This window comes from Leptonychotes weddellii, chromosome 2, assembly GCF_054177405.1.
Source record: "Leptonychotes weddellii isolate Sample4059 chromosome 2, ASM5417740v2, whole genome shotgun sequence".
In the NCBI taxonomy this organism is placed as follows: domain Eukaryota; kingdom Metazoa; phylum Chordata; class Mammalia; order Carnivora; family Phocidae; genus Leptonychotes; species Leptonychotes weddellii.
Window position 1 is genome coordinate 57883629 of NC_138370.1, and position 12727 is coordinate 57896355.

General features: G+C 34.4%; 1 protein-coding gene across 16 annotated transcripts in view; it reads right to left on the bottom strand.

Moving 5' to 3' along the window:
* RAPGEF2 (Rap guanine nucleotide exchange factor 2) overlaps window positions 1-12727 on the bottom strand; it is a 236732-nt gene that overhangs the window by 28875 nt on the left and 195130 nt on the right. For all 16 annotated transcript variants that reach the window (XM_081811363.1, XM_081811343.1, XM_081811368.1 and 13 more), the window contains 3 exons: window positions 12371-12548; window positions 6059-6195; window positions 5288-5446 (listed from right to left, as the gene is read on the bottom strand). In XM_081811363.1, the coding sequence (XP_081667489.1) occupies window positions 5288-5446; window positions 6059-6195; window positions 12371-12548 (474 nt within the window). The remainder of the gene's footprint in view (window positions 1-5287; window positions 5447-6058; window positions 6196-12370; window positions 12549-12727) is intronic.

Consider the following 12727-nt stretch of genomic DNA (forward strand, 5'->3'; position numbering starts at 1 on the left):
AGCCTGGTGACGGGTATTAAGGAGGACACGTATTGAATGGAGCACCAGGTGTTATGTGCAAACAATGAATCATGGAACACTACATCAAAAACTAATGCTGTAATGTATGGTGACTAATATAACATAATAAAAAAAAAAGATCAAAATTCAAAGATACCCCTGAAATAGATATTATAAATTTGCTATTTATATTAAGAAATCAGTTTAGAAAGTTTATGCAAAAAAGGTCCACAAAACAAGCCACCTACTTGTTGACTCAAGCCATTATTCCTTGTAACTAGTATTAAGGGTAATCCTTGCTCTTAAACAAAAAGTTAAAAATAATATGCACATCAAGCCATTACTCCTCCATCACCCCAAATATAAAAAATATCAGGGCTTAGGGCAAACTATTAAATTATATTTCTTAGTAATTTTTAAAAGAAAGTGAAGAATGAATTATACAAATCACTTATTGCACAAAATAAGCAGAAGCCAGTGAGGAGGAGATAAGAGATTCTAAGGTAAGAAAGAATCGTCTTCTCCGAATTTTGAAGAATTTATTCTCATTTTGCAAATGAAAAAAGCATGGACATTTCTTTTTCTCCTTTAATGTGAAAAGATGAAAAAAAGGGGATGGTTAAATTACAGCATACAGAAGATAAAATATGACACAGCCATTCAAAAATCATATTTTCATGGAACATTTACAGTTTTGACTTAATGTTCATGATAGCACATTAATTTTTTTTTAAAGATGCAAAACCAAATGTTGTACTTAACTATAATGAAGACAACAGGATGATCATCATCATTTTGTGGTAGCCTTATAGGAACTTTCTCAATTTATCCTCCTAATCATCCCATAAAGAAGGTACTACTATTATCCCCATTGTACAGATGAACAAACGCTGTACCAACAGCCTGCTAATTTGCCCAGTGTCTCACAGTTACACACTTGTTAATTTAAAAAAAATTATACATGCACATCAAAATCTTCGAATGAAATATAACAGGGTTAATAATTATTGTTTCTGAACAATGCCAATTACCAGTGACTCATTTTATTTAAAATACTTTTCTATATTTTCCATACTTTCTGTACAATCAGTAAAGTTTTTTAAAAGAAATAGCAGTGCTTCATACTTGAGCAACAGCGTATTACAATACTAAGTTTCTTCCAGAGCTGGTTGATAGAATCTCATTAATTTTTCAATCAGAATTTGGAATAAAAAAGTTGAAATTCAAAAGACAGGCTTTTTTTTTGTAATTACATATAGTTTAATTTTTTAAAAAACCTTAAAAACAAAACCCATTTCTGTAACACTGACTACAGGTGTGTGTATGTTTTGAAATATGTGGTCCTTAGTCCCTTGTCTCAAAAATAGTTTATTTCTGTCTTTTTATAGGACACCAAAATTGCTCTCTATGCCTTCAAATAATTTTAGGTGATCTTTCTTATACTCAGTTTCAGAGAAAACAATTATATATTGTATTTTCTCATCTATCTCCCAAAAAAGAAATACATCTATGAGTTAAAAGGAGTAAGTAAACAGAGAAAAGAAAAATGCTTTTAGAAGAGAAACATACTAAAATTAATCTTGACCAAGGATTTAAGGAGAATAAGCTTGATTTGAAATGCTTAATGCCTAGAGAGACATTTTTGGCACTTCCTCTGTACCAAACTGAAAAGTACCATCCAAAAAGAAAATAAAACCCAACTGAATTTCTAATATGGCCACACATACCTAAAAAAGAAATTTTAGATGAAAACATTTATCTATATTTTTATTAGATTTATTTTTGCTTTAAGAAGTTTGTAGATCTAATAAGAAATTCATGTGTAAAACATAATTTTAATTGGTATGATGAAGCCAGATGAAAAATTGTGAATTATGTATATAATTGTATTTTTACACTTTCAGATAGCTGTTAACACATGAAAGTGAAATATGATCTTGGCATTATGATATAAAATAAAAATTCAAACAAGATTTTGCTTATAAAAGGCCAAAGGCAGTTCATATTGCAGGATTGGTTTTGGGGCACATGACATCACAACTGATATGTAGAAGAAAAATTATAGATGATAAAAGGATGAAATATAATTAAACTTCAGCCATAATACAGTATTGCCAACTTTCAATTTATCCATGCAAATTTCTCCAAAACTACTTAAATTCAAAGTGTCATTAGTTCCCATGGTCTCTGAAAAAGGTATGTCTAACAGGTTTACCTTAAGAGGTTAGATCTATTTAAACTGGGGCACTTCGCGGTCTGTAAGGGAAATTCATACCTAATTGTTCACACAGGTATCCAAGTGTTCATTTCCCATTGAAGGGTGTAGGACAGGGCTAAGCAATGCCTGATGTGTCACTGGCAGGCCTAAGACACAGGCAGTGGAGAAGGAAAAAGGGAGAAAGAAAAGGAGAGTAGGAGAGGAGGAAAGGAAAAAAGGGATAGGAAGTGAGAAGGAGAAAAGAAAAAGGCACGTATGGGAAACAGAAAACCATTACCAGTCACCGGGTACCATAGGGTGTCTAAATGTAGCCCTGCCTTTGTCCTTCAAACCGAACAGGGGAAGAAGAATAGACAATGGAAGGAAAGAACTGAAAGAGGAGCATACAAAGGAGGGATCCAGAGCAAAATACAACTTTGAGTATGTCTTGGGTTCCAAATAAACAGAAATAAATGTCAAATTTAATCCACTCACTGTAAGCCACTCAGGCTTAATCTGAGCTCAACTCAATATCACATTACCCAATATTTATTTTCGGAACACATTGGAATGTAAGAAAATTAAGGCCAGTCCTAGGTGAAGTTGCTTTTGGTAAAGAGAACACCATTTTTGTTCATTTCATTCAATAACTGTTAAATGCCCACAGTGTGCTCAGGAGAATGATATAAACTTATGGAGGCCATCTTATGACTGAATTCTCATTGTTTCCTTTACTTCGCCTAACAAGAGGATGATCTGACATGTGTACTTTCTGAGAGATGTATGACATTTTAACAGAAATACACTAAACTACTAGACCAAAACAAGCATTTACATTAAATGGTCTAACTTCATTCTCCATCATTGTTTTACTGCTGAGGGAGTGAATGTCAGGCCTGAGCAGATGAGTCAGTGGAGGTACAAGAGTGATTCTTGAAACCCCTGATTTAACATGTTCCTTTCACAGTGGCTTAGACTGGAGTGGAGAGGAAGAAAGAGACTTTCTCCAGCAGATACCTCACCCTTGACCTTCTTTGTATATCTGGCAACCTTGTATCAGGAGCTATAGGAATCTAGGTATCTTAATCAGAATTTTCTTTTGAGTCTACCTTGCTAACATTGGGTTTCCCACCAATTCCTCATCCAGTAAATAGATTAGACTTTCTTCCTTGACATCTACTTCCTCTTCCTTTTCCAGAACTCCCAGATAAGTATTTAATGTTATCTGGTACATGTGATTATTATTGCAGCACTCTGTAATACTCAGTCATATAACATTTTTATCAATTATTCTGAAACATTTCTATGCCTCTAATATCATTTCAGTTCCATGATTACAAATTTCTAACAAAAGGAGCTGGCCAATTAAGACATAGTAACGTAATCAATGAATTCTCAGGAATAAAGTTACTTTTTAACTTGCCCTTTAAGGGCAGAGACTCTGACTAAAATGCTCTAGTAATGCCAACATGTCCCAGGGAGGAACTGATAAGAGAGAATAGAATGGGGAAAACTTTAACAAATTTCTAGTTTGTTTTGGACTAAGTATGGCTTTATTATTTTGGGGAGTACAGTTCCAGGGCTGAAAAATCACATATGATCGCTTTTACAAACACATTTCCCAGCCAAATAAAGACTTCAAGATTTACCTATCATTTTGTTTTCTTCTATTATGCTAAATAATTGAGAGTTGACTATATTTAGAATGTTCTTCCAGCATTACTATTCAAAACAATGAACATCGCTATTTATTTTTTCTCTACAGTGCTTACTGAAAGGAATTATTTGGCAACATTATTTTGATTCTCTAGGTAAGATCATTTTATTTATAGCTATGGTCATTTTCTCTTTTGGTAAGTAAAATGCTCAAAATGGGGGTGCCTGGGTGGCTCAGTCGTTGGGCGTCTGCCTTCGGCTCAGGTCATGATCCCAGGGTCCTGGGATCGAGCCCCACATCGGGCTCCCTGCTCAGCGGGAAGCCTGCTTCTCCCTCTCCCACTCCCCCTGCTTGTGTTCCCTCTCTTGCTGTGTCTCTCTCTGTCAAATAAATAAATAAAATCTTTAAAAAAAAAATGCTCAAAATGAAAATTTAAATGGGTACTATTTTACATTTATCAGACACTATAAAAATTCAATGACGTTCTTTTAGAATAAAGTATATTCAGATGTATTTCAGACTACAGACTAATAAATACAATAAGCACTTAACATTAATTAGTCTAAGTCAAATCTTTGGGTTTATTTATATTAAAATATTTTATCTTTCAAAGACTTCTTTTTTCAGAAGAAAAGAAATAAATTTTAAAAACTTGGTAACACAGCATCTTAAATTTATCTCTTACTAATATAGAGGTTATCAGTTATCAATCTAATTAAACTTCATGTTTGGTCTCCATATTTTCTCTAGTCTTTTATTAAGTGCTTTTAAATAATGAATATTAACATAATATCAACATTAACATTTTTCTTTTGCTACCAAGTATTTTCTTTTAATTAGTAATTACTTTTTTACTAGCAAGTTCTTCTGATTCATACTATGATTAATTTACATGACTTCTAAATCAATTCCTTATCTTGTATGTATTTAAATAAAAACACTGCATAACTGTATCACATCATCTTTATTAATCTACTTATAATTTCTTTTCATAGTGGATGTTTTACTTCTATATTTTTTGATGAACAGATTATAAAAATATTAATGGAAATTTTAAAATACCATATTTATAGAACACTTTTAATAGAACATATTTATAGAACACCTTATAGAACACCTAGTTATGCAGAGTCCAAACCTTTTTTTTTTTTTTTTTGTAAGCTCTATGTCCAATGTAGGGCTTGAACTCTTGACCCAAGATCAAGAGTCACATGCTCTACAGACTGAGCCAGCCAGGTGCCCCGAGTCCAAACAACTTTAAGGAAGATTTATTTTTAATTTCCTGGGGCATGATAACACTAAAAGTAATAGTTCTAACTTAAAATATTATTTATAACTCTAAAAAATGACCTATTTATATAGGCAGAAAAATCTTACCCCAACAGCATGTATGTGTTAAGCATAAAATATACATTTTTAATGATATTTTATACCTGGCAGTCATCCACTTTTGTTCTCATTACTCCTTTCATGTATTCTTTGTCCATGGTAGGAGAGACACCAAAACTATTCCCCATACATAATATTTCTGCTTTTCCATCTGGATAAGTTACTTCCACAGAACCATTCAAAATCACTGACCAGGAATCCAGCTAATTCAAAAAAATGAAGACAAGGCAGAAAATCATGGTCATGCAGCTGTAAATGCAAGAATGGTCCCCACAAATGATTTAGCAGATCTTTCACTTTAAAGATGGAATAATCCAAGTAAAATGAACTGTTTACTAAACTCAAAGAACAAGGAATAAAGCAAAGCACAGCCATGTATCTGTGTTTTCCACATGCCTAGCAAAGTACCCATCATTCTGCTCTTTTAATTTGACCTTGGATATTCCTCTCTAAAATGACACAAGGAAAAAGAACTCTTCTGCTCCCCAAAACATATGTAAGCAATATCAAATGATCACTATTGCCTCAATAAGATCATTTTGTTCTGACCAAAGGCATATTATGAACATTTAAAGTTACAAAAATCTGAAAAGTTAATACAAAGTATTTCTATCAGTATCATATGAAATATTATAATAAAAAATGGATTTGGAATACTTTGACATAACAATAAGTATATCACAATTCTTGAATTATTCAAATTAATTGTTGCTTATTTTTTAAGAGGAAAACATGAAATTTGATTTTTTGTTTTTTTGCTGTTACTGAGAGACCCTCAAACAGAAACTTTTCCAGTGGTGGCAATGTTCACTGACCTCTTCACCATCATTTAACACTATGGTCCCAGCTCTTTCCACCACTGCGAACACCATCACGGCACAGAGCTCTCGTCTCACCGACATGGTCATGTTGGCAAAAGCAGGCAACTGGTGCATAAATTCTAAGAGTTGTTCTGCAAGGCAAAAGATATGGTAAACATTACACCTTCTTTAAAAAGCAAGCATTCAAAAAGAATGCTCTAGGGTTTTTGTTGTTGTTGTTGTTTGTTTTTTGAGAGAGTGAGAGAGGGAACACAAGCAGGGGCAGAGAGAGGGAGAAGCAGACCTCCCACCACGCAGAGAGCCCGATGCGGGACTCGATCCCAGGACCCTGAGACCATGACCTGAGCCAGACGCCCAACCGACTGAGCCACCCAGGCACCCCTCTAGGGTTTTTTTTAAATGTCCTACAAACCTGCCCACTGGAAAATATAATTACTTCAAGTATTGTTAGTATAAAAGTTGGATTTCTTGCAGATACACAAAGAATTGTCACTGTGGAAATGGTGACATTTACCTATTGATTTAGGAACAATAGTATACACTGTAATTCAAATTCTAATGGGAATGAAGAAATTAACAAACTTCAAATGGGAAATTTCTACTGAAAATGAGCTGTGATCTTATTAAGGCTAATTAAAGGATAAAATAAGCTGAAATGAAATAGAGCTCTGAGAATTCTCCAAAAAGTCAATAGGTCTATTCTAGTGCCTTCTGGGCAAGTAGATGTCCAAAACAGCAGAAATAACCACTTTCAATCTAAAGATAGTCCAGGATTTAGAAACCAAAGGATATTTTCTATGAATGAAAACAAATCTATAAAAATAAATCAACTAAAAATATTTACATTGTGTGAGAAATACAAATTGATATATTATTTTTTATTCCACAGATTGGCCAAAAAAGAAAAGTATGATCACTCTTCCTGTTGGCAATGTTGTGGACAAACAGCTTAAACTTTAATACATTTCTAGCTGTTGACAAGACAGATGACTTCATAGTCTTTTCTAGTCCTGTAGTCTCTATTTTTAATTTTCTCTATTATTAGGTAGCTTTACTAATTACTTACTAAGTTCCTTCCTTACTCCTCACCATGGATCTACGAGGCTCGTTTTCTTTGTCATTTCACAGGGAGGGAACAGGCTCCAAGTCATATAATTCGGAGGTGGCAGTGATATGATTCAGGGCTGCCTGCCTCCAAAGCTTCTGCTGGACATTATAGGTAGTCACAAAGAGCATGAGGTGTATGTCAGACAACATGTGAATACTTATTAGTTATATTACTTTGGGAAAGTTGATTGATTTCCTTAAGCATGTTTCCGTCATTTGCGAAAGAACAATATACAGTTGTGACAATAAAATTAAATAGAGATAATAAAGTCCTTAGCACAGAGTGAATACTCAATAAATAAGAACTGCTATTCTTGTCATTATTATATCATTCAAACTTTTGGCTAAGTAAAAATTCTGGTACATTTTTCTTGTCCTCACATAATTAAACTGTCCCCATGCACATTCCCTCTATCTGTTAGGATTTAGTGACATATTTTATGTTATTGGGTATACAGTAGTTTGTTAATTGCAAAAACAACACAGAATAGAAAGATATATTCTGTGAAAACATTACATTTCCAGAAGGTCAGACTGAGTGTTTTTCTCTGGCCCAGCTGGGTAATGTCTCTTCTGATTAGACCCTACATCATCCCTCCTGTATAAAACTTTTCATAACACAGGGTGGCTTCGGAATCAGAATAACAATGGTAGGTGGTACCCAGTGTTCTTAGACCTGACCCAGACTGACGTGCCAGGAAATCAATTTACTGCTGCAACCAGCACTTCTTTTTTTTTTTGCAACCAGCATTTAAAAAAAAAAAAAAGAGAATCAAAGCATATCACTTATAGAATACGTTCCGTTTAGTGAAACTTTTATTTCTGGAATGAGTAGGTGCGTTTGTGTCATGCCATATCTGTTCCTGGGGACAGCGATAAAGCAATTTTTAATACCACTTCAAGAGGTACCCATATCTATTATATATGGGAGGTAAGAATCATTGCTTTACAAATGTCCTGACCTTTTGATCTGAAACATAAAGGCAAATGTATAAGCCCTGGTCCTCTGACTTGCATGTCACTGTTCTGCAGTTATCAGCTCTGTTTTCTTCAAGCTATCAGTCCCTTACCCCTCACCATAAGGTATTAGAATATTATCTATAGAACACATATTTTGCTTTTTTTCCCCCTTCCCTACTGATACTAAATTTCCTTGGACAAATGAAGATTTATGGTCTTAAGAAAATATGAGACCAGAAGTTGTCAGAAATGTTTTAAATTTAACATAATATGTTTAGGCAACAATAAATCAAATTACAACTACATGTATGATTAAAGAATATGAAGCATATGAATATGAAGTATAAAAATATATTCAGCTAGGGACTCCTGAGTGGCTCAGTCGGTTAAGTGTCTATCTTCACCTCAGGTCATGATCCCGGGGTCCTGGGATCAAGCCCTGCATCTGGCTCCCTGCTCAGCGGGGAAACTGCTTCTCCCATTGCCACCCCCCCAATACTCTCTCTTGCTCTCTCTCAAAATAAATAAATAAAATCTTTAAAAATATATATTCAACTAATACTTGTTATAATGATTTGAAGTGCTTTGCATAGACACTGTTCTTGCTTTTTGGAAGATTCCTGCTCCATTAGTGGGTCATGAAATCAAGTTGATATATGAGTAATGACTAACATTAAAAAAAAATATGACAGGATAGAAAATACCTGTGCATCACATATAATATAAATACTAAAAAGATAGAAAAGATGCAATTATAGTAATGTACATGATTCTTCAGGCTCAGTTGAAAAACTAAAAATAAATAAATACTTAACCAGATGGCATCTAAGAGTTGTTGAGACTCTCAAAGATTCAATAATGGTACTGCTGGTTTTATAGTAACTTCTGTTTATTACACTGGAGAATTAGAGCAATTAAAAAAATAAAAAATTTTGGGGTGCCTGGGTGGCTCAGTTGGTTAAGCGTCTGCCTTCGGCTCAGGTCATGATCCCAGGATCCTGGGATCGAGCCCCACGTCAGGCTCCCCACTCGGCGGGGAACCTGCTTCTCCCTCTCCCTCTGCCTGCTGCTCTGCCTACTTGTGCTCTCTCTCTCTCTCTGTCAAATAAATAAATAAAATCTTTTAAAAAAAATAATAAAAAAATAAAAAATAAATTAAAAAATAAAAAATTTCTATCACTAACCTTCAAAAAATAAATAAATATAAAATGAAGCATTTGGCTGTCAGGACTCAACATAAGCTCTGGTAATGCCACAGGAATCACACAGAGGTAAGGAATTCAGAACCTGGGATGAGTAATAAGATAGTTTCTAGGACATGGAAAGAAGCAGCCATGGATTGGAGAAGCAGGACTACTTTCTTCTATATTGCTTGGAAAAATCTATTAGAATAATACATTAATTAAAACTATTTTATTTTATAGGAAAGGAATATTTCTGTTTATGAAAAAAGACATTTTTTAAAACTTTTTTCTAGTCAGTGTGACATACAGAAAAGCCAGATAACCAACTTATAGACACCACAAGCTACGTCAGTATAGAAATTATCTTATTTGCTTTGGCTTAATTTTGTATAAGAAATTATTACTATTAAGATTTTTTTTTAAAATCTGTGGAGGTTTTTTGGCGGTATATTGAAGGGGAGAAAAAAGAATTCTTTGGAAGGGATCTTGGAAGTAGGTCTCTACCTTACTGTGTCAAGGCATCAAAACAAAAAATTAAATTCACAACCATTCAATAATTGAGGGCCTACAAAGTTATGAGTTGGAGAGCAGAAATCAATAAAGTCCCTTCCTTCAAAGCACTGAAACAAACAAAGCATTGAACCACACCCAAGAATCTATGGGAATCCAAAGGCAAATTTTTTTTAATTCTTGCAGTTTTTAAAATAAGATCAAATATTAGCAATTTCATTTGATTCAACTTAGATCCCCCTCCCACCCAGACACACCATTCCTTCCCTTTTTTGTGGGGGTAGAGGAAGGTGGTTAGGAAGAGAGGCATCCAGAGAAAGCATCAATTATGTAGAAGTTTGTAGTTTATATGAAAGGTGCCTATTGTAACTAAATACTGGAGGACCAGTTAGATTTAACAAGAGTAAAAGCAAAAGAGCTAAAGAGTTCTCACATGTGGTTCTGTTTTGAGGAGTCAGAATATAAGATCTTACAAGATCTCTTGTAGACCACTCATTAGGCCTTATCTTTAATAATAATGGTTTATTATTTTAAACAAAAGTATATTTGATAGAAGAATCAGAATCATCGCTGCTTATAAGTGAATTGGTATTCAAGTAAATGTTATTCACTGGAGATTATATCAATAAGCCCATTAAAAAAAAAAGATAGCTTTGTATTCTTTTGTAGGAATCAGCATAGCTTTTGCTTTCCAGAAATTGTGGAAAAGAAAGCTTCTTAGATATGAAGTGAAAATTTTAAATTTCCAGGAATGACATTTTTAATAATTATTTTCTTCCATAACTGTACTAAAATGAACATATTCAAAAAGATGATACATTAACTTACAAAAGAATAATTTCCACCATCAATCTGTTCATAAGCAATGTTCAATCTAATTTAAAAAACCTATGAACAAGGATTTTGGATTAAGATGGCAAACTGAACACACTTCCAATTTCACTTTCTCTTTAAAACTACAATAAAAAGATTTCTGAAAAGAAGTCAGCAAGGACAAAGAGAATAGGACAGTGAAGTACAACTTAGGATGGATGTGTATGTGGTATCAGACACGAGAGAGTGAAACCCAGTATTTTCAGCAGGTAAAACAGAACCACTCTCAGAACCCTCTAAAGACTTATGAACTACTAACACCTCTGGAATGGGAGTAGAGGTGGTAGAGAATGAAATGGGCTGGAGTCAGGGATGGACATCTGTGAAGCCATTAAGTCCCCTCCTCTGGCAGAAATTATCCAGAAAGGATTAACACAGAACACATTCTTTACTGGGGGCCACAGACACAGGTGGCTTCCTCTTTCACTTCCTTCTGAGCCCTGGAAAAGGGCACTACCAGCCACTCCTTCCTAAAACAGGTTCCTGTTCAGTTCATTCCCCAACCTCCATCACTCCCTAATCCCCACTTTATTCTTCAGAAGGCAAAAGAGCAAGGACCTTACCTGCCTTGCCCCCTACTGAGTTGCCAGGACCTAAAAACATGTTCAGTACATCAAAGGCACTCAATCGCATTAGCCGAATGAATGAATGGTTACCAACACGTGATATTCACCTTAAATACTTAGCAATTCCTATAAATTTTAAAATTATATTTTAAGTGTCTAATACTAGTTGTTGGTTTTTCATCCTTAATTTTCTAGCATATGTATATAGTGTAAGTGGTAAAAGATTTTCTTCATAATGTTTGTTTCCCTCAAAACACATTCAACTGGCCACTCATAACTACACCCATACTATCCTATATCTAACCCCAATAGATCCAGTTCTTTGAATTTGTCTTCAAATATATATTGGCCCAAAAAGAGTTGGCAGAGTGGTAGGACAGATAATCTGGGCTCAGCCAAAGATGGTTACAGATTGCAGGCCTGTGGTGGAGAGAAGACGCTCAACAGAAGTTGCTCTGACTCCTAGTATTCTAAGGAAGAAGCCGGCGTGCAGAAGGCATACTCAAACACTAAACCATTATTACACAGTCCACTCTTGCTCTAATAGGAGAGTGGGTAAAGGGAACTTCAGGGATGGGGAAAACAGATACAAAACCACTTAGATTTCTAACCTTAGGGTGCACTTAAAGTCTCAACAACCCACAGCTCAGAGGCTGCTAACTTGACATTTCGTAGCCGTCTTTCCCTCAGTCCCATCTTCGTATGGAACCACAGAAGCAAACACAATTTTACCAATTGTCATTGACTAGTATTTACATACAGAAAACATGAGCTTAATAGGAATAGTGCTCACAAGAAACATAATAGAAGTAACACTATTTGGAAGACTACTTTTAATTTTTTTTTGTCATAAAGTAAACTAAAAAAGGGCTATGGGGAAGGGTTGTATTAGGAAGTTTTATTATTTGTAGACTCCAGAACATAACTGAATAAAATTGATTTTATTTTCAAACTTTTTTCAACAAATGTCACTTACTGTTTATGCAAGGGAAATTTATAAATTAATAACTTTTTAAAGCTTACTATTCTTGGGCTCTATTTTATCAGATCATTTTACCCTAAATTTTTAAAACTGCTCTTCGGTTCATTTTGCCATCCAAACTTACCAATGTCATCATCCGTCCTGTCAATAGGATCCTTCTCTAGACAGTCTCTCACAATGTCCCTACTCATCAGAGGATCTGATGCCCTCTCAATGTCTTCTTCATCATCGTCGTCCTCAGAATCCACTGCTGTTTCTGGCAACCCACTCAGGTCCATATCACCAGCCTCACTTTCTGTGGCCTTAAAAGAGACCAAAACAATTTTTTAACTGTTTTAAGTAAATCTTTTGTAGTCAAAGGAAATAAGAACAAATCTAATTTGAAATATTCAAATTTTAGTATATTAACTTGTCTATAACTAAGCATGTCTTCAATATCAAGAAATATTAATGCACCAGGCACTATGTAAAAGGAATTATT